Source organism: Etheostoma cragini, chromosome 12 (assembly GCF_013103735.1).
Source record: "Etheostoma cragini isolate CJK2018 chromosome 12, CSU_Ecrag_1.0, whole genome shotgun sequence".
In the NCBI taxonomy this organism is placed as follows: domain Eukaryota; kingdom Metazoa; phylum Chordata; class Actinopteri; order Perciformes; family Percidae; genus Etheostoma; species Etheostoma cragini.
This window is the reverse complement of record NC_048418.1, coordinates 13,849,959-13,872,673: the sequence shown is the minus strand read 5'-3', so window position 1 is coordinate 13,872,673 and position 22,715 is coordinate 13,849,959. Positions and strand designations below refer to the sequence as shown.

The 22,715-nt window shown below is 38.8% G+C and overlaps 3 protein-coding genes across 30 annotated transcripts in view; 2 read left to right on the top strand and 1 right to left on the bottom strand.

Moving 5' to 3' along the window:
• On the bottom strand, positions 1 to 5,781 carry abcb8 (ATP-binding cassette, sub-family B (MDR/TAP), member 8). Its single transcript, XM_034888286.1, has 16 exons — positions 5,562 to 5,781; positions 4,887 to 5,211; positions 4,606 to 4,761; positions 3,795 to 3,889; positions 3,538 to 3,643; positions 3,284 to 3,445; positions 2,533 to 2,618; positions 2,340 to 2,437; positions 2,123 to 2,228; positions 1,973 to 2,006; positions 1,710 to 1,846; positions 1,523 to 1,617; positions 1,303 to 1,436; positions 1,029 to 1,176; positions 698 to 948; positions 1 to 118 (listed from the first exon to the last, which is right to left on the bottom strand). The coding sequence occupies exons 1-16, from the start codon at positions 5,663 to 5,665 to the stop codon at positions 35 to 37; spliced, it is 2,121 nt and encodes a 706-aa protein (XP_034744177.1). The 5' UTR covers positions 5,666 to 5,781; the 3' UTR covers positions 1 to 34.
• Positions 5,782 to 5,987: 206 nt separating this feature from the next.
• Positions 5,988 to 18,887, top strand: atg9b (autophagy related 9B). 2 transcript variants are annotated; one of them, XM_034888285.1, is made up of 14 exons: positions 5,988 to 6,704; positions 6,848 to 6,891; positions 7,251 to 7,315; positions 8,406 to 8,576; positions 10,425 to 10,566; positions 10,978 to 11,726; positions 12,165 to 12,318; positions 12,553 to 12,732; positions 12,892 to 13,137; positions 13,453 to 13,691; positions 13,814 to 13,907; positions 14,205 to 14,289; positions 15,177 to 15,349; positions 16,581 to 18,887. In XM_034888285.1, the coding sequence occupies exons 1-13, from the start codon at positions 6,596 to 6,598 to the stop codon at positions 15,329 to 15,331; spliced, it is 2,433 nt and encodes an 810-aa protein (XP_034744176.1). In that variant the 5' UTR covers positions 5,988 to 6,595; the 3' UTR covers positions 15,332 to 15,349; positions 16,581 to 18,887. The 2 variants fall into 2 exon arrangements, with proteins under 2 accessions (XP_034744176.1, XP_034744174.1); XM_034888283.1 differs by lacking the exon at positions 16,581 to 18,887 and having other exon boundaries at positions 15,177 to 16,367.
• Positions 18,888 to 22,000: 3,113 nt separating this feature from the next.
• obscnb (obscurin, cytoskeletal calmodulin and titin-interacting RhoGEF b) overlaps positions 22,001 to 22,715 on the top strand; it is a 52,172-nt gene continuing 51,457 nt past the window's right edge. For 15 of the 27 annotated variants that reach the window (XM_034888272.1, XM_034888266.1, XM_034888257.1 and 12 more), the window contains exon 1: positions 22,014 to 22,146. The gene's annotated coding sequence lies outside the window, so the exon portion shown is untranslated. Of the gene's footprint in view, positions 22,280 to 22,715 lie in introns of all 27 variants that reach the window. The other 12 variants (XM_034888282.1, XM_034888278.1, XM_034888281.1 and 9 more) reach the window with 2 other exon arrangements.

The window sequence follows — 22,715 nt, the reverse complement described above, 5'->3', positions numbered from 1 at the left end:
ACAGCACTACTACAGTAGACAAGTTTTGGTGTGTTCATTTCTGCCCCTCAACTCTTTGCCTGCGGATCAGGTCAGAGTAAAGTCCTCCTTTGCTCAGCAGTTCCATGTGAGTCCCGGCCTAAAAGACAAGAGGACGCTGTTAGCTGTCAGATTTATTAAAATGTATATTACACACTCAGCACATTGAGATGGAAGCCCCAATATTTACGTATAAATTACTGAACATTGAATTTTAATAATAATAATGTATCCTTTATTAGTCCCACAAGGGGAAACTACAATTTACACTCTGTTGTTATTACACACAGGTCTGAATTACACACAGATGCTCAGTGCCTATACATGCACTAATGGAGAGATGTCAGAGTGAGGGGGCTGCCCATGGATAGGCGCCCCAAGCAGTTGGGTGTTCGGTGCCTTGCTCAAGCCACTCAAACTACCTTGGCAGTGCCCAGGAGGTGAACTGTCACCTCTCCAGCTACCAGTCCATCACCATACGTTTGTCCGTATGTGGACTTAAACCGGCGACCCTTTGGTTCCCAACCCAACTCCCCTACGGACTGAGCTACTGCCACCCCACATTGAGTGAATTCTAATCAGTGCTTCTTAGAACTCACAACAAAGTCCAATAAATTAGCCGAGACTTTTAACAGGAGGTGAGAGCACCTCCATTTCTCTGAATACTCGGCTGCCTCACCTCTACAATGCGTCCATTGCTCATGACACAGATGAGGTCAGCTCCTTGAATGGTACTCAACCGGTGGGCGATGATTAGCACAGTGCGACCACTAGTGGCCCTGTCCAGAGCCTCCTGTACCACTCGCTCTGATTCCGCATCCAGGGCGCTGGTGGCTTCATCCAGCACCAGGATGCAGGGGTTCTTGATCAAGGCACGGGCGATGGCGATGCGTTGTTTCTGGCCACCTGATAACGTCGCGCCTCGCTCACCTGGGTTTACAAACTAGAGCTTAGTGATTGAATAACAAACAAATGTTGATATTTGTTAATGCCTAAACGAGAGCACATACCAACCACAGTGTTATAGCCGTCTGGGAAACCTGTAATGAAGAGGTGAGCGTTGGCTTGCTTGGCTGCGTTGATGACCTCAGCATCTGTGGCCTCAGGCTTCCCAAAGCGGATGTTGTCCATGATAGATGATCCGAACAAAACCGGCTCCTGCAAAGTTACAGGGTGGAGGTTACAGCGGAAACTGGATTGTTGTGAATGTGCATAATCAATAGTTTCATTTAAGTGAATTATTATTAAAAGAAAATGGGATGCATTAATGATTCCAATCTTTACCTGATTGATGAATCCAATGACTTGTCCTCTGAGCCAGGACAGATCGAGTTTTCTAATGTCGAGTCCGTCCAGCATAACTACGCCGCTGGTCGGGTCGTAGAAGCGCTCCAGTAAGGATGCCACAGTGGACTTTCCTAAAATGTATTGAATTAATCATTTATAAGATCACTATTGCATTGTTCACAGATCGCACATTTGCAATCGTTAACTAGGAAATTACCTCCTCCAGATTCTCCGACAATGGCGACAGTTTTACTAGGTGGCAGCGTTAAGTTGAACTTAGTCAAGATCTGATGGCCAGGTCTTGTTGGATAGCTATAAATATGCAAAAAAGAAATTGATAAACCCTCTGATATTTATGTGCAGTTGATGTCTAGAATTGTCTTGAATTAGAATGAGGCTCCAACCTGAATGAAATGTTCATAAAATCTACTCTTCCTGTCAGAGAATTGGATGGGATGCGTCCTCCTCCAGACAGAGGAATGGTAGGCACCAAAGCTAGGTATTCAAAGACCCGGGCCCCAGAGCTTAACCCTCTAACCATCTGTTGCAAATGTTAGAGATTAACAGTTCAATAACATTACAGAGTTTTACATATGCAAACATAACATAATGCTTCATTTTCAGATAACGCATGGTCTAATATACATACACAGCTTTGTTTTCTCACCTGTCCAAAAAGGATAGAGATACTGGCCAATGACCTGAGCATTAAGAGAATAAAGGCGTTATACCATAACATCAGCTACATTTAAATGGATATATTTTATTGTAAATGGTCATAAAGAACAATCACTGTACAGCAAGTTGTGTCTTTTACCTCTGAACAGTCTGAGAAGCAACCAGGAAAGACATGAGGTCTCCAGGGGACATTTCATTGCTAGACATTAAAGTTCCTCCAGCAAAAATAGTTCCTAGGACAATGCCTGTTTTAACAGCACACACAAAACATGGCTGTACTGGATATTGTGGCAAAACGGCACCAATCTGCTCAATATTGTGTTTATAATTTAACATTTACGTGAAAATACACTCACAGTTCAGGGCAATGTTTGACATTCCTTGGAAAACTGCAATTCCAACACCAAGATTTTCATTCATCTCACATGATTTGTCAACTTCATATGCATATGACCTGGGGAAAAAGGACATAAACACATCATCTCTGACCTACAGTATACTCTCTCACTACGAGACCTATGAGTATGTAAAAACTATAATTTCACTTACTGGAGCTCCCGCTCCTCCATTGCAAAAGCTTTTACAGTCCGCACATTGCCAAGTGCCTCGTCTGCCACGCCGGTTGCTTTTGCCACCTTAAATCAAACACAAAGTTAAGATGAGACACAAGCAGATACAGCTGTCATGAAGGGGGATTACAGCAATAGAGACCACAAACGTTTTTTTGTACCAGGCTGTTAACATGTTTATTTCCGCTGTGTAGTTAGGCGTTTTAACATGGGGATTGATTCTCTTTCGGAGCCAGCCTCAAGTGGCCAATCAATGATCTGCAATTTTTGACACCTCCACATTGGCTTCGTTTTTTAGCAGTGGAGGTTGCCGCGTGGTGGAGAACCTAAAAATGTATATAACATTCTTCAAAATAATAAATTAAAAAAAAATCAGATTACCGGCTTATTTGGTTTCAATGACACCTTTCTTTTTGTATGTCAGCCCACAAAGTACTATAATAATGAGAATCAAAGTCGGAGTCAGGAAGAAGTTGGCATCTTCACATCTGTCGGCAGAATTTAGATCAGATCTATATTAATTCATATTAGTAATGCTGAGATAACTTAATAGCGGAGGCACTACAGTATGTCTCCCCCTTTCGTAAAGAGGATTATGCTCACTTACATCTACGGCTTTTTTAACTTTTTTTGGCTGTTTTGATATTGCAGCCCCTTGTGACATGTCAATGAAACTGCAGTCTTAACAAAGATTCGGTCAAAAATGATACTACTACTACTTTTGGTATCACCTGGTCCTGAGCCAAACGGGATAGTTTGCGGAGGATTGAGCCAAAGAGAGCCCCTGCTCCCACCAGACAGGGGAGGACAACTACCGTCAAACCTGTGAGTTTGGGGGAGATGATGTAGAGAGAGACGAAACATCCAACTGTCTGTGTAATACTCCGCAGACCCTGCGAATATGCAAAAACAGAAACAATTAGGAATGAAACCTGTATGGCATATTACTTAATATTTCACAACACACACATATATCATTTTATACCTGAGAGATGACTAATTTAAAGGATGACTTGAACTCCTGAATGTCAGCAGTCAAACGGTTAACCAGCTGTCCAGTTTTATTGGCATCAAAGAAAGCCACATCTTGCCTGAGACAAAAAGAATAACACAGACAATGTTAAAAACGCTTGTCTACAGATGTAAGCCACCCTTAATAGAGGACCATTAGCATAAACATGACGGCATCCTGCCTTTGCTGTATTCATGCATTATTATGCTTTAACCATGAGGAATATGTACCTCAGTAAGGAAGCAAAAAGTGTCTTCCTCATGTCTGCTGCCACTCTCTCCCCCACCCTTGAAAGCAGAATGATGTAGCCACTTGTCAACAGGCCCTGCAAAAAGCATTTGATTAATTATCTGTTTTTATTGACCTGTAATTAAACTGATTCATATTTTCAAGTGAGGAACAGAACATGCTAGGTTAGGGTAATAAGCATCATAGCTCTAAGACAATATAACTTTGTCAAACAATGTGATCAGCAAGCCATAACTAAATGGGTAGAACTACTAAAAAAATGGGTTAGCCACAGTTACACTTTATAGTGTAATCCATTACAACATGCCAACAACAGCCTCAAAAGTAATGGTATTGTAGAGTTGAACAACCTTTCTCTGACAGTTTCAATAAAAATAATAAAACAAGCTTTATGAAGGTGGTACTCATCTCAGAGCTATTGTATTAGATTTCATTATATTGTCCAGGTGTTGCTTTTATTGCATCCACCACCTGGATTTATTCTCAGTTAATTAACAGAGCAATAAATGTCCAGCTATTATCCCCTATACTACTACAAAGTTTAAAATGTACAATTAAGACTATTTGTGGAAATAAAATAGCTGACCAGGAAATTATTTTTACATTAGTAGAAGTACATCTCCATTTGAAAGAAGGAAAGCAACGGCAGAAAATAATGCTGCACACGTTTACTGCAACTTTATCATTATTATAAAACTGCTGCTACCATCAAAGACAGATTGTACTTGACTCTTGTGGAATCACTGGCATATTAAGCTGTGTAACTGCTTAGAGCATTTCTTGTGTACTTACTTGGATACCATACAGTCCAAGTAGTTTCAGTGCAGGACCTCTTATCTCATGGAAATAATTCCCAGTCTGTTCTCTCAGGTAACGTGCCACAACATTCACCAGATCCCCAAGAATCATGGGAATTTGGATATTCAAGATAGCTGCACCAAAAGCAAGCTAAGAAGAAGAATAATCAATTTAGTTGATAAGAATGAATGTCAGGTCACTATGTTAAGTATATGTCACATCAAATTGTATTTTAGGAACACGGACATTACATTTAAGAGGTGATTCAAGCTTACCACAACAGCACCAATAAGAGCAAACAGCTGAGGTTTGACAAATTCCCACAGGATATGCCATTTGAACTCAGGCACAGGGTTTTGGGCCACAAGTTCCACCAGGGTGTTGTTATTCACATCTGCCTCACAGTGAGCTGCTTGGCAGAACAGCCGTGCAGAGACAGTGAGTACGGCTGGTCCCAGGATGAACTTCAGGGCCAATCCTCGGGGTTTGGTTGTTCGGGTTGTGGAGTGGCGGACAGCTCTCTGAGTGAGGCTCCAAATACGACTGACGGCATTTCCAGGCTGCTGTGAGGAGCTGTATGCTAGAGATTGTGGAGACCACCTGGATATGAAAAATAATATTAATACTATTTGCCATTAGGAGTTATTTTTTTTTACCCATGCGCGATTTTCTGTCATGGCAGACATTACAGTTTTTTCTGAATCTTAAGAGAGTGTACTTTTTTTAAGTTCAACTTAAGCATGGAAATTATTGCTTAATTTTCTGCCGATCGATTATCTCCTGATTACAAACTCAAATACACGTACAACCAAGTGTACATGTTTATGTGAACAATAGAGAACACCAGCTATGTCAAGCTGTCTCTAAAAATCTAAGTAGGCCAAGTTTTTTATGATTGACTATACATATAGCAGCTAACGTTACAGGTCGGCATGCAATAGTTACCCTACCGTGAAAGTTTCCATATAGCTGTTGTTTTATTGCATCGCGGGCTTAACGACAATGACCGCACCGGAGCAATGATGCTTGCTCTACAGCAGAGTAACTGAAACATGCTTATTTCAGTGATAACAACAACATAAGGTTAAACTACTCGCTTATAAGCTCTAGCTACAGTAATCCTCGGGCACCACGCAGGCTGCCATGTTGACAGTGACCCAGAGTGCATTTCTGCGGCTATAGATTAATTGATTTTTATTGTGATTATTAGTTTGTGACAACGTGTGCTGCAGGTTAAATACTGACGTATTTTTTAACTATTTGTGCAACATTGTTAAACAGATACACGACAAAAGTAGGACTTTATTTGTAAAAGCGACAGAAAACTACAATTCATACCCGGAAATGATGGCAGTTTAAGCGGAAGTGATGTTAATTACGTTTTGATGACATTTGTTTGTGTAAGTCAAAAACACTGGACACGCACTGGATGGTGTATTTTTGGAAAACAACTAGCAGACCTCGCAACAGACTGAAGACCAACGTATCGTGATAGACATGCCCGCGTGCATAAATCCAACTCTGATCAATATTGGACTTTAAGCAAAGACGAAAAGCATCCACCATCAGCAGATGGACGGACCAAGCCCGGAACAAAACAAACCGTTTCACCCCGGGACTGCATGAGTGGCTGAATCATTCACCTGCTAACCAGCCATCAGACAGTTAGCTATGTTAGGTTGTAACGGTAACTAACATTGTTTAGTTAATCTGCCGAACATTCGTGTACTTACTGCCAACCAGTATTTTTCATGTTACCATGGTAGTGTAGGGTTACACAAGCGTTGTCCATCAGACTAGCAAGTTAGCAAGCTAATGTTAGCAGTAGCCAACGTTAGCATTATTTGAACTTGCTTGAAATTGCTTGACCTGCTGAGTAGCTAGCTACAGAATGTAGCGGAGGTTACGAGACTTTATTCGTGTTAAACAGTGTTTACTACAAGAAGCTTGTCAGTTGGGGATGACCTTAAGAATGTGAAGCACAATGGCCAACTTTGAAGCTTACCAGCAGTATCAGAGAATTGAGGACTTTGAGGAGGACTCACCACCAGGGGAGGAGGATTTACTGGTGCATGTGCCTGAAGGCCTGAAAGGTAAACATGTTATTAAGACTGAAGTATGAATTATCTTCAATATAATTGACTAACTGCACATTGAGTACCAAATAAATATGTTGGTTATATAAGAAACAAGATGCAATCGTGTCAAGGTGCTAATGCTTTAATTTATGTTACAGACTCATGGCACCATATCAAGAACCTGGATAACTTCTTCAAAAGGATATCCTTTTAAATTACAGTACATTTAAATAGCAGGTGTCTCAAACTGTACCTTCAGTGGATATGTCAATGTCATTATGTCTGATACAGATACTTAAGATTTTTGTCAGTAGTCCTATTTAGAATTTGTTGAATTGAAAATGTTTCTCTTTTTATATACATGTTACTACAGGAATCAATGGGAGAGGGACATTTCTAGGGAGCCTTGGGTTTAATGGTTAATATAAATGTGATATCTCATGTTGTCATGACGATTGTCTGTGCTTAGTCAAGGTATTTTGAGTGATTGAATAAGCATGTGGCTGTGTAAATTTTCAATAGATAATGCTATTTCAGATTTTCCTTAACCAGCCTGTCCACATCTATCATTTCCATCAAAAGAATGGCTTCGCTTGCATGATGATGTCAGAGTTCTTTGAACTTGTGTAAGTATTAAGTAGTACATCATTCTGAGTTCAGATGCCTGGAATACATCATGATATGATATGTGTGTAATTAAAAGCATTAGGCTGAGTTTGTAGTTCCAACCGGATGGCTGTTGTCAGTAAGACTTGGGCCTTGTTTATGTCGCTGGCCATTTTTCAAGTTGTTATGAAAGATAAGTGTGCCTCAGGCTTCAGCATGTTCAGCCAGATGACTTCAACAGCAGCTGTTCTTAGAAGCTCATATATATATATATATATATATATATATATATATATATATATATATATATATATATATATATCCTAAATATTTCCCCACTCCAAACTACTTTTTTGCAGCATTTATCCCGGTATAACCTAGTTTGATTAACATTTGTTTATTTTGTAGCCTTAATCTCAACACAGGCCATGTGTCAGTACAACATATTGTTTATTTTCCATTCCTGCCTGAAAAAAGTATTTGGTGCTACTTGTTGGCCTTCTTTATTATTGGGTCCTGTTGTTTTTTTCTGATTGTGACCATAGTTTATTAATATAGGCCTTCTTAAACCATTAGCTGGAGAAAATCAGACGAAGATTTGTGTATTTTATCTTAACCTCTACCTAGTATGTTATTATGTTACCATAGTAGTGTAGGGTTACACAAGCACTCTCGACATAGACTATTATGCAATATTTCTATGGTTGGATGTTAGACTACCAAGTTAGCACGCTAGTGTTAGCTGTAGGTAATGTTACTCGTATTTGAACTGCTTGAGCTGCTGAGTAGCTAGCTATACTATTTAGCTGAGGTCACAGGTCTGCATTTGTTTCATGTAATGTTGATATTCTAGTAGATAGTGTTTCCAAATAGTTCATTTAGTGAAATGTGTCCATCTAACAGCTCAAAACATTAATCTCTTCTCAGTAGAGTGCACTGGCTGTGGCTTGATGATTAGAAATAAATATAGTCACTTATTTCAATACTGGATGCCAATTTTAGTCTCTTTGGTAATTCTTATTACTTAGAGTTTTTTTTGTGAGGTTGTTTGTTGTCAGTAAGTATGATGCCTCATGTCTTTTTGTTCTTTTTTTATTCTCATCCTAACAGTCAGTTGTTGTTTGTTGTTACGTTCACCACGTTCCTCGTCAACTGTGTGGAGTATGACATCCTGTTTGCCAATCGAGCGGTCAACCACACTGGGCCGGGCCAGAACCCCTTGGACAGGAACAAGGTCACTCTTCCAGATGCCATCCTGCCTAGTCAGCAGTGTACTCAGAGGTAATCATGTTTAATCCAGTATCATGGAGAACTTTAAAGTTTAAAAGTCTATTTTTTCCTTTTGGGTCAAAATGAGTGGAAAAGTCATTGTCAATTAATCGAAAAGGTCTCTAAAGGCTCTTAAACAGTCACATAAAAGGACGTGCCTGTGCTCTCATTCCAGCCTGTTTGATTAGAGGCTTTGTTCTCAAGCAGACATGGTCTTGTATATTATTATAGCCCTTTTAGAGACAGGCCTTCAGAGGGATTTAATTTGTCCTGCTTAATACATTTGTAATCAGACTTTCAGACTTAATTTGTTCTTGGTTTGTGTCAGATGTGGCTTTAGCCTGCAAGATACAGTGACATTCACAAGGAAGGAATATGGAACAGTAGCCTATTTAGATGTACCTTGTGGATTTCTTAATAAATCCCATACAATTATGAGAACTCTCTTGTGTTTGTAATCATAGGCATTTTTTTTTTTAACTGTCATCACATGATCTCCAAAGAAACAAACTTTTTATGTCATACTACAATGTTATTTGCCCATCTGAGCATTTATTGCTTGTTTTTATACTAAAACCGTTCATCCAAAATATGACAATGTGACCCAAATGTTCAATTTTTTACTGTGTATTATCCTTTTGAAAACATCTGCTAAATTAGAAGTTATTCATGTTGGTAAAATGTCTTAATGCCAGTGGTAATAGCAGATTACAAACTAGGATTACATGTTGGATTTGTTTCTAAAACAGTTCTATCAAAATGCATAAGGTGTTGATTTAAAGTACTAGTGTTTCTTTCTAAGAAATATATTTCTTTCTCAGTTTTATTTATTTAAACCTAAGATTGGTAGCTTTGAGTTGCCACATTTCTACAACCGACGGTTACTTGGAGGAAGTTATTTGTGTACTGTGTTTAGACTAGCTTTACGGAACAGGACAATGTAATTGATAGCTTTGGTGAGGTAAAACTGTCAACAGCCAAGATACTAACAACTCGGCCGGGCCAGCAAGCTGACAACCATGTGACACCTCACGCACGCCTTGTTGTCATATGTCATATTTTTTTCTCTCTTACATATAGCCTTGTCTCTGCTTGTCTAAAGGGCCTTTCATTAATTAGTTCCTGAATTTGACTGTGACTCAATATCTAAGTCATGACGTAAAACAGCTTGGAGTTCTAATTTGGGAACAGCGTGTTCTACAGTTTGGGACCTCTCTGTCCTCCTCATAACTTCTCTAATTTCCATTTTAAAGTCAGGTGCATGCCCAAACAATATTCAGATTTTTTTAAATTATTATATCTGAAAGTTAACTAATATAAAAGGAAATGAAAAAAGATACAATTGCACTAATATAAACTAATTCCCAGTGTGCTCTTTGTATTAACATGTAATATACAGAACATTCAGTAATTCTAGAAAGAAGTAAGCAGGCTGCTGCTCCCACAACTTTTAAACACAAGTTTTGTGCCATTAAACAGTTGTTTATTTCTCATCTGTTCGTTATATTATAAGTTAAATGGTCCATAAAGGGTCCATTTACAATGTCATAAGAGGAGAAGAGGTGTCCCATGTGTGCCTCTTAGTACCCACTGTAGATGCTATTCTGAACCCCAGATTTCAAATTAGCCTGCCGCTTCACCTCTTAGGATATTTTAAGACTGATATTTGGTTTGCTATCTTTCCATCACCTTCCAAATATCAGACCAGCATTATGACTCTTTCTGCAAATGTCTCGACATATTTTGAGCTCAGCTGTAACTAACATTTACATCGTCCTCAATGTCTGAATGACACAAATGTATTACTTCAAAGATATATGAAGCCAACCATGTCTGAAAAGGGCTTTTGTTTCTATTCAGGATTCAAGAGAACAGTTGGATTATATTCCTTCTCATCATGGCAGCCATCTTCTGGATTTATCGACTTGTTAAAGTATTTTGCAATGTTTTGAGCTACTGGGAGATCAGACAGTTCTACATCAAAGCCCTGAAGATCAGAATGGTGAGTGCTACACCTGAATAACTTATTGTTACATGCTATAGCAGGTAATCAATCTTAGGACGAATGTCTTCCATCTATCCATCCATCTTCGTCCGTTTATCTGGTATCGGGTTGTGGGAGGAGTAGCTCCAGCAGGGGACCCCAAACTTCCCTTTTCCGAGCCAAATTAATCAGCTCAGACTGGGGGATCCCGTGGCGTTTTCCAGGCCAGGTTGGAGATGCAATCCCTCCCCCTAGTCCTGGGTCTTCCCCGAGGCTTCCTCCCAGCTGGACGTGCCTGGAACACCTCCCTAGGGAAATGTCTTATGCTTATAAAACTATGAAGATAACCATGCCTTAAATAATGAGTCATGTTGTCATGCATTGCCTATTAGTCAAGCTTACTTTGTGCTCCTTGTCTCCTTGTTTCAGGATGAACTTTGCAACTTCACATGGCAGGAAGTCCAGGACCGCCTCATCAGCCTGCAACGAGAACAGCAAATGTGCATACACAAGAAAGAGCTGACAGAACTTGACATCTATCACCGCATCCTTCGATTCAAGAACTACATGGTGGCCATGATAAACAAATCACTGCTGCCAGTGCAGCTGCAGCTCCCCCTGCTGGGCAATGTGGTGTTCCTCACGCAGGGCCTGAAGTACAACTTTGAGCTTATCCTTTTCTGGGGTCCTGGCTCCCTGTTTCAGAATAAGTGGAACCTGCACCCCAAGTACAAGCGGAATGGAAACCGCCTAGAGCTTGCACAGCAGCTTAGTAGAGTCATCCTGCTGATGGGTTTGGCCAATTTGCTGCTATCTCCCTTCATTCTGGTGTGGCAGGTGCTCTATGCTTTCTTTAGCTATACAGAAGTCATTCGCAGAGAACCTGGAAGCCTGGGCGCACGACGCTGGTCCCTGTACGGTCGTTTGTACCTGCGGCACTTCAATGAGCTGGACCATGAGCTGCATGGACGTTTAGGCCGTGGCTACAAACCCACTTCCAAATACATGAACTCCTTTACATCACCAGTGCTGACTGTGCTGGCTAAGAACCTTGCCTTCTTCTCAGGCTCAATTTTGGCCGTGCTCATTGCACTGACAGTCTATGATGAGGATGTTCTAATAGTGCAGCACATTCTGACTGCCATCACTGTGCTGGGAGTGGTTATAACTATCGCCAGGTAAGTTTTCACTGCCAGTTTATTATCCTGTAGCCGTTCCAGGATTGCTATCAGCAGGTGCAGGTGTTCATATTAAGGAATCTGCCTGTACATTGAAATTGTTACTCTTTACCGCTTATATCATAAAAAGACAACTTTATACTAAAATAGATAACGGTTTTCAATAGTTTTGATGTTTTATTCAATTTGATTAAGTCATTCATTTCAATGACTTAAATGACTTAATTATTGGTGTTCAGAAGCGTTTTTAAGTTGTTAGGGGTTAATTGTGAAGGAAACTGGAAGTCATTAATATCATCAATATTTTAAGGACATCCTTTTTTCCCTTAATCAGGTACATATTTTCAGTCAACAATCAAACTGTACAAAGCTCCTGTTTTTCTAATTTGTAGAGCTACTGCTAAAAAATGTACATATTTTGTACCTGTCCCACACCAGGTCCTTCATCCCAGATGAGCATATGGTGTGGTGTCCAGAACAGCTGCTGCAGTGCATGCTGGCACACATTCACTACATGCCAGACCACTGGAGGGGCAATGCTAACAAGAGTGAGACCCGTGACGAGGTGGCACAGCTGTTCCAGTACAAAGCAGTAAGGAATGAGGAAACTCAGTGGATACAACTGCATTAGTCAAAGTCGAAACTAAAGTTAGGGATGAGGGTGATTTGTGATTGATGGCATTTTAATGTGGCACCTAGTCAACAAGGAGACTTTTTCAAACTATATACAGTCTATTAGTAGAATCATTGGATTCATTTATGCATGTAGAATATGAACATATTTAATATGTATGACTATGTATAATCAGTGATTTCTCCAAATTAGGTGTTCATATTGGAGGAGTTGCTCAGTCCCATTGTCACACCATTTATTCTCATCTTCCACCTGAGGAATAAGTCTTTAGAGATCATTGACTTCTTCAGAAACTTCACTGTGGAGGTGGTTGGAGTTGGAGACATCTGTTCCTTCGCGCAGATGGACATCAGACGCCATGGAAACCCAACAGTAATATTTGTTCTGATTGTTTTATGCTACATAGGATTCAAGCCAGTTAGTTCGTTTTCTTTCTCAACTTGGAGAAGATGTATGACTCTCAATGAATATTTATTTTAATGTTGGGCTGTTGTCGCCTGAATTGATGCATATCTGTAAATGTCTTTGCAGTGGCTGTCGGAAGGCCAGACGGAGGCCTCCATATACCAACAAGCTGAAAATGGCAAGACGGAGTTGTCTCTTATGCATTTCACCATTAAGAACCCACGCTGGCAGCCGCCTCAAGAGAGCTCAGTGTTCATCAGCCATCTGAAAGAAAAAGTGCAGCATGATGCACAGGGTGGCCCCTCCACCCAGCTGCTTCTCTCTGAAGCTCCACTCTGCTCCTCAATGCAGTCCAACGAGTCTGGCACTGTGGTAAGAAACTTTGTGGATCACACAAGTAACATGTACCACACATGAACTAAGATATTAGTCCTGCTAACCATATTGCATTGTTTTTAAAAATTGAAAAATGCATGTAGACAGTCAGCTAATGTAAGAAACTTGAATTCATTTTAACAGCCCGAATGTTAACAATAAATATTAATTACCACAGAAAATGTAAATACATTTCTATAGATAGCTTTTAAAGATTTCTCTACATACACTTTTGATCCATAAACTGCGTTGTACATTTTTCTATTGCAATGTAATATTATTCTCTATATTGACCTTTGTTGTTGTTTTCAGCCTGATACTCTGTTGGCCGGTGTCCTGGCTCACTCCAATCTCACTGCATCGGGATTACAAGGGCGGGACCATCGCTTCATCCCGCCAAGCACCGCTGCTTCTGCCGCCGCCAGTGTCCTGGCCTCTTTGTCCACCTCCCAGCTCGCACATACCAGCCGTGGTCGCTCACATGGCCTCCTGCACTCATCCGTCCCCCCCGAGAGCACCATGTACCGGAGCGATCGCACCATCATTGACAGGTACTTATCACACCCTACATACTGTGGCTCGAATAGTGTTTGGTGAAATAAAATAAATAATAAAATGGTGAAATAAATGCAAATGCTTGTTATCAGCTTTGGTTAACATGTTTCTTTTTTAGTATGTCTATCAGTGACTCTTGCATCCGGAGCAATACACTGCACTCAGAGTTTGCCTCAGCAGAAATGAGTCTCCATGCCATCTACATGCATGAGGTAATTCCCCACACGGGACATTAATATACATACCTATGTCCTCTTTTTCTGTTGTGTGTCTGGATTTTAAAGTGATACTCCCCAAGACATATCTTTTGATCGGCCGTCAGCTTGAATTCATGTCTGTCAGAAAGGATTCCAATGGTGACCAGTATTTATAGTTAAAAACATACTCTTTCAAGTTGTTTTGATACTGAAACATAGATTCCAGGTGGAGAAACACTCTTCGGTATCACTTGTAGAACACTAGTCTAGTGCTCTGTTCTGCTGTACTGTAACAACTGCTTGTCTCTCCAGCTCCACCAGCAAAGCTCCCACCCACAGAAGACTTCGGGGCAGTGGCAGAACCCAGTGCCAATGAGAGATCTACACACAAACACTGGTATACAAACATTTAGTTTTTCAATAACCTTGCAGCTACAGGCTAATGCTCAGCACTACAGCTGAAAAGCCAATTTCAAGTTACTAGCATCTTGCACAAATATATATATATATATATATATATATATATATATGTGTGTATACATACAGTATGTATATGTATACATACAGTATATATACATGTATATGTGTGTGTGTGTGTGTATATGTGTATGTATATGTATATATATATATATATATATATATATATATATATATATATATATATATATATATATATATATATATATATATATATATATATATATAGTAATACAATTAACAGTACATCTTTTGACTCTGGGTAGTGTAAAAAAGAAAAAGAAAAATGCTTGTAGTGCTGAAATCATGATCATGACCTGAATGATACTCCAATCAGAACAACTACATTTCGATCCTTAAAAAATCAGATCCTTAACTGGCCCTAGATTAAATTAGAATAGATATTAGATATTAGAAGCAATTATGTCTGCTTTAATATTTGTCAAACTTACGTTACACACCATGGTAATGCAGTACAGAAACCAAACCTGAACCGACAACTTGGAAAGCACATAACTTCAAATATGAAGCTCGTTACTACTTATTTCAAGTTTCAAGTCTATTTTCCAACAATTATGAAAATGAATGGAGACCAATGGGGGCTAGTGAGGGTAAAAAAATTGTATATGATTTGTAGTAAATTGACTTAAACACTTGTATAATCATTTTTTAATGTTTATTGACGCATAGCAAAAATATATTAAGGGTTTATACACAGGCATTGAGCAGTATGTAAATTGGTCAGGTGGATTTGTCTTTAAAAGCTTACCAAAAATAATAAAGACTTTGGATCAACCCTCTTCTCAGGTTTCCAGGCACATAGTGGCATTGGCTCCAGCATTTCAATGCCCACCACTGTCCACCTTGGTGGCTGGCAAGAGACGGAAGAAGAGGAGAATGAAGATGATCAGGAGATTAACAGTGGATCTACTCCAAACCAGGGCACTGGGAGTAGTTGTTAAAGTGCCTTATGTCATAAGGTATATGCTCTCTTTTAAACTCTGTAAAATGACACGTCTACGATCTATGCTTTGTGGTTCTGTATCCTGTGTGTTTGTCTAACCCAACAACAATGGCCTTTATCCTATTTAGGGGTACATTGCCATGATAATTTCTCCTCTCTTTTTTATTTTTTATAGTGTTTACATTTTACTTTCTTCTATGAACATTGTGGCCTTAGATGATCTTCATGGAGAATTTAGCATGGACCTTTAAACATCATTAAGCGTTTGTTCTAGGAGGGGCTCGTTGAATAATCACTGTCTTAGCACCTCGACCTGTCATATCAGGCAGACAATGTCATCAGGGAAACCATATGTCTTCCGTCCGATCCATCTTGCTTTTCTCATAAACTTGTACAGGCAATATAGTGTATTCATAGGATATGTGTGTAAAAAGGAGTACAAACGGCTTATCGTGACTTCTGCCAAGTCTGTGTGTGCACACTTCAAGTATTTGTGCATCACAAAGATTTACAGCATGAGTCTACTTGTAGTTTAGTGATGATCTGTGCAACAGAGACTGCAAACTCTGCAAACATAGCTGCCTGAACAATTTTGATCACCTGAAAGAGATAATTCAATATTTCAGGTTGTGCAGTTTGAGCCTGGTGAATTGTAAATACTCTTTTTGCATCTTACGTATGCTTAAAAAATCCTCATTTTTAATACCAGAGCTAATTCTTGAAAAAGATACCAAGTATTTATATAAAGAAAAAGAGCTAACTGTGCAGGAGTCACACTACTAAAACACCATGTGTACCTGAAACATCTCTTTAAACCAGACATACACATGCTGTGATGCTGCTGTCTGTGTTTAGTGGTCCTAAATACAGATTTTGTTCAGTATTAATATTTTCACGGCAAATTACACTATTTCTCAAAACATACTTAAATCTTGGGCCCTAAATACACTTGGCATCAAAATCCTAATGCAGATATAAGATATATTTAAGCTGTACTCAAAGTCAGCTTTATGCCTTAACACCCCTATAAAAAACATGCATTTAAATCCTAGAGTTCCATAGTACCTCAGTGGTGGCGAAGAAAAACTAATACTTCAATCAATACCTCTGCAGTGTAATTACTCTTGTGTAAATATATTTTGTACGTACGGGGTTCTTAGCAGTGTGCAGATACATCTTTTAACTGCATTTTGATTTTAATGGCAGGTGTAAATGAATCACGTTCTGTTCTTATTCCCTGCCGGCAGATGTTTTAGGTTTTTTTAGGCATTGATCTCCTGAAATTGTGGGAAAGAATTTTTTATTTATTTCTTTCACAACAAAACGGGGTGGTGTTGCTTTTACAAATCTTTGTTTTGCACATTAGCATTTTGTTTGCGTCCTTTTTCCAAAATACTCACGGAAATAATGGAACTGCATCATAAGGGCTGGTTTCAGAGTGTGCGCTTTAGGTTTGGAGATTTTAGGACAGTTTCTCTCATTTTGGGCTTTGTACTTTCAAAGTAAGAGAAAAGAGAAACAGAACAAAACATTTTAAGTTCAGTTCATTTTTAGCTTTAGGTTTATTTATGACCTGTTTTACCAGCTACAGTATATGTGTAATATTTATTTGAAACAACAATATTTAGATAGTTTTGTAAAATAATTTACTTACACAAGATCTTGTTGTTGAACGAAATGGCTTGTCCCCCCCACAAATATAGTTTAAAAAAGAAGAAACATTTATTTTAAAATTTTGATAAAGGTTTTGTTTATGCTAAGATAATATGGCCAGTTGCATGAATTTGACTGTGATTTACACTTAAAAGTTATTTAGACTAAATCTGCTTGTTGATGCAGTGCGCAAAAATATATTTTTACCCATAATTAATTGCATTCTTCATAGAATATAGTAATATAGATGTCATCCTCCACAACTGTTAAGACTTCAGATGGTACAAATGTGTCTTTGCTCTCTTGCGTGTTCAGAAGCTATAAATTACACGTTGCTTGTGAGTGTGTGTGTGGAAGGAATGAGTTTTGACACCTGCGTAATTATGCTAACATGAACCTCAGATTTTGCACTGACAGAAAAGAAACTTTTTTTTTTATGTGTGTGTTTGTGTTTGTGTGTGTGTGTGTGTGAGTGTGTGTGTGTGTGGGTATATATACACTACTTGCATCATTTACATTTAAGGAAGTGGAGAACTCAAAAGGGACACTGAGTGAGTCTCCATCTGGAATGACCTCATCTTGTTGTATGTGTAGATAAGCAAAGCATCGGCATGTATTGTATCGTCGTTGTCTACAGTAGACCCACCTGGAAGCACTGCAGTCAATCACATAAGGTCGTTCTTAAAGTGTCAGTAAAAGTCCGCCCTGTAGGGAATGGTGTGTCTCTGCCACACTGTTAAGTATGCTCACATGGTTATTGTGGTCACGTTCCATTTGTGCAGTGAGTTTAAGTTGTAGAGACACTGGAGCTTAGCTTTGTGCACGGAGTTGATTTCCTTTGACTGTCTCCACATTTATACCTCACTGTTGTGTTTCTTATTTTATTTGAAGCAGTGCCTTAGTATTAAGGTTTAGTAATTGCTCTTTATAGAAGCCATTTCATGTAAACCGGTGGATTTACTTAAACAGTTTTAGCAGCATACTATGTACAGTATTTTTTGGGCAGGTCATTGTGTATAGCATCAAGCATGGGGAAGTTGGGTATGTGGCTCGTAAGATGAATTGTAAACAGATTTTTAGATCTTGTGTCAGCCTGTTGCGTCCGACAGCACACTCCTCACCATGGTGTATACATGTACACTGTCCTCTATATCCTAAAGAAGCAGGAGTGTGCCTTGTAATGGCGGTGTCGTCGCGGCCAACCATTTCATCTTACAATGGTTTCTTATACACTATACACCAGTCTAACAAACACAGCAACTGGAACAAGGTGCTAAGTTTTCATCCTGAAATGTTGAATATGTTTTCAGACATGTTTAGTTTTTTTTTTTTTTTGTTACATAGGTTTTCCTGTTTGTTTTGTTCTGTAAATTAAGAAACACACTAGCTGAAAAATGAAACATGCCAAAAGAACTTGTTTTCGGCACAGCTTTACAACACTTGTTTTTTTGTGAGTGAGTAGAGAGGCAAATAGATCTTATTGTGAGTGTATTTAATCATAAGTGTGGTTGATTATGCAATGTTTATTTGAAATAAAAATCTATTTAAATTTTCCTTTTTATTTGTTTTCTCTTCCTGTTGCTAGTTTGCGTTTTCAGCTTGTGAAATTACAATGTGAAACCTTTTTGCTACAAGTCTTGGACATATCTGACTCATATATTGGTAGTGATGCTTATTGTCCTGAACTGAGGAGGAATCCTATTGTATGACATCTTGGATTACTGATCGTGTTTATTTAGCAAGGTTTAATGATGAGCCTGATACGCTCAGTCTGTGATGTCCTTATATGGTCACAGTACAGAGATAGAGACAAACACTCTGTACAGTGACTTCATAAGCTGAAGCATCCTCAAAGGTGTGTGAGATTTGAAACTGACTTTGGTGACCTCTAGTGGTAGTATAAAAAGACACTATGGTAAACGGCAAATCAAAGTGCACATGGACAGCAGAACAATACAGACCAAACAATCAACCACTGGAGAAAAAAATTAACCAACAAAAGACCTATATACCTAATGACTAACATCTAAAAGAGAGTAAAATAGTAAATATTATATATGCATCTGATAGATTTCACCTTGCCTAAGAGCTCACTGGTGCAAATCCTCAAAAAGGAAGACATAGTATTTACACAGACTTCATGCTAATCTATTCAGGATTTATTCACATTGTTACATGCCACATCTGTTTTTGCTGTGTGCCTCCATTCGTCTCACTTCCCTTTCCTCTTGCTTACTGTCTCTTTTCATATAATATGATCAGCTGATTCTTCTGACAGTTTACGTCCACCTATATATATATATATATATATATATATATATACTAGATTAGGTACATAGTTTGGTTTCATTTTGTGGGTAAGAAAAGTTGGGTTGACTTTTGTTTCATGTTTCTGCTGGCATCTCATTGTCCTGTGTATCCCTGTTGTTCTACTCTGTCAATGCCATTAAAGCTATCCACATTGTAAATAAACACCACATGCCTCTATTTTAAGACACTATATTGTCTCATTTATTTGTTTTTTTTTTGTATCCAGTTCCTGTCCCAATAGAACATTTGAGGGACATGAACACCATCTGCTGTTCATTCTTAGCTGTCTGTCCTTGGCGCTACTGATATTTGTCTCCCTTGTTGTCTGGTTTACTTTTTTTTTTTAGGTAACACCCATGTGTTTCGGCTCTGAACATGATAATATTCAATTTTCAATTCAATTTTATTTATAGTATCAATTCATAACAAGAGTTATCTCCAGACATTTTACAGATAGAGTAGGTCTAGACCACACTCCAGAGTTTACAAGGACCCAACAGTTCTAGTAGTTTCCTAAAATGGTAACCTTATTCTTGAAAAATCTAAAAACTGCTTTCCATTGGATTTTATTTAACTCTATAGTTGCTAAACAACATAGCCAGGTGTTATGTGCCTGTCTGCTGCCCTCTGCTGTAATGTGCACTAGGTTCCATTAGAAAGTGGCTTATGGCTGACAGTGACTTTTGTCATGATATCATACTATCAATGATATCATTTGATGCTGTTAACTGATTGGGCATCAAGGAATGTAGGCCACATAAAGAGCAAAGGTTGAGGAGAAAAACAATTGGAGGTAAGTGTATATTAAGTGTTCTTTTATTTTTCCATTACATTACACATTGGGAATCTACTAATGCTTGGATGGATGTGGTACAGACACAGGCAAAAGAGTTCTCCATTAATTTGTTGTAATTTTTCTTTTTCTCAGAACACTTTCAGGAGCATGGAAACCAAACACAGGTGCCAGAACAGGATGAAGCCGGGGCAAGCAACAACAGTGGATAACTGTCTGCTAGAGTTTCGGGGAGTTTAAATCAGGGTCCAGGCGACCTGCTGCTGTCAGTCATTGGCACTGGGGGAAAGCCCACTCTGGAAGACCAAGAAAATACCATGGAGGCCAAAGAATAGGGAGGAAAGGGATGACACTTGTTACCCCATGTTTCAAGCAATAAATATATGACAGATAATTCTTTCTCTAAATCTATGGTCAAGTAGAGAACAAAATAAACAAAGGTCCTGCCAACTAATGATAGCTATGTCATGGTGAATGATTGTCATGAGACATACATTGAACACATTACTGTGTTTTTAAGCTTTTGTACAATATGAAGTCATAACTTAATTATGGGCCTGGCCTGCTGGGTAGAGCAGCTGTCAACATGGTGGGTAGTGGAATACAATGTGTCACAAGCTCTGGGTCAAGTTCAATCATAATTACATTCAGTAGAAATTTAAGCTTAGCACATATTGCGTACATGCCTGCATGTGGATAATGACAAAGTTTCTAGTCTTACTCAGAAGATACTGTCCAGATGAAAGGGAAGGTTACTTAGGAAATGGACAGAATGAATGAAGAATTTGAGCAGTGAGCAAAAAGACAATAGGCTCAGCGGGCTATGGTCATATGAAATGCATTGTTTTTGTTAAGAAAATATTTGAGAAATCATGACAGTTTACAACCACGTTGTGGTAGTAAAGTCCTAGTGAAACAGGAAAATGACACAAAATAAGGATGACATTTTGGAAAATATGTTTGTTTTACAAATATCACATTCTATTGTCACATTGGAGGACTGATATCAATTTTAATTCTGTGCACTCAGTACACAGATCAGAACAGGTTTTTAGATATAGTGTAGATGAAAACGTAGAATAGGGAAACAGTTACAAATGGTCAACATATGACAAAAGAACACCAATGCTAAAGTTAACTTCACATTCAGCCTCCTCAGATTTCATTTGGCTCTTCCTCAGACTCAGCTAGCACCACACACTGTGGTGAGATGAGCCAAAAGATCATAAGATACAGATAGAGGTGACAGATTGATTTGCGTGTCACTAGTTTGCACATACAAGAAAGACCCAAAAGTACAGTGAAGTTATAATTATTTTTTGTGTGTTTTCTCAACTTGAGTCTGAAGTCATCAATAGTCTGGTATTAGACAATTGTCTGCCATTTCTGGCTGCCTGTGAGTCTTTAGTATGACTCCACAGTGACCCCCGTTAAAATGTGTGATTCAATACTTTAAATAGTTCTTAAGTACGGTTCTTGAGTAAATTTGTTTGGTAATTTTTTAACACTGCAACACGCAGGCTATCATATTTTATAATATAATAATGTGTTTTGTTTGTAAATGTTTAATATGCAAAGTAGCTTAGTCAAGCCAGCCTTTATATGTAGTGGAGTTAAGGTTAAGTTAATATGGAAATAGGTCAAAATTGTACTTAAGTGCAGTACTTGAGTAAATGTAGGCCTACTTGGTTACTTTTCACCACTGCTGAAACCTTCCACTCATATGTGTATTTGTTTATGACTCAAATGTCCGACCTGCAGTGTGCGGCCTGCAGCAGTTTGCAGCCCAGCAGAGGCCAGGCTCGTCTGCTCTCCGTGTCGACCTTACCAACAGGCAACAGCCTATCTCCTATCTCCACAGTAAATGACAAGTCTATTTTGGAAAAGGAGGCTGCGCCGAAATAGGCACGTCAGCTATTTGGCATCCTGAGGTACCGGAGAAGAAAGAAAGAAAATTAGTCTAGTCAACCGCCCACCGCAGTAGACTGGGGGTGATGTTCCACCATTCTGGATTTACAACCATTTCAAGGATATTTGTGCACAGAGAAGACATTTTTTGGTGGGACTTCTAAACACTGATATTGGAGTAATTTTAGGCTATCCGGAAATCTTGACGGCCAACTGACGTTTTAGCCCACATGATTCAGCGTCTGTTTTACCTGAATGGCTGAAGACTCGAGGAGAAAAAAAGTAATGTTAGGCTAAACAAAACGATGCTACATTAACAATACCGAAGACTTGACCGAAGTTATAGCATTTTTTCTATCTATTTCTACTTAACTTCATAGTATTTTCACACCTGTGACGGTCAACGTTAATGGCTGCTTTGAGTTAACGTTAGGTAAAGTTAACCTAGCTAGCTAACGTTACAACTTCCAGTCTCAGTTAGGCTTACATGCGATTTAACTGTAATTACAAGCGTGTGTGCTTCTGTTTTCACAGTTTTCATACCGCAAACTAAAGTAATTTAATTCCAACATAATTTTAAAGACATTTTAGTTAGCGTATAGAGAACTGATAAATCAACAATGTTTCTGAAGTGGAAGCTTTATCAAACAGCTGATAGCTCTTTCGCTTCTACAAATGGCAATGGACAGAGACGGGCTCTGACAGCTGAGGTTATTTT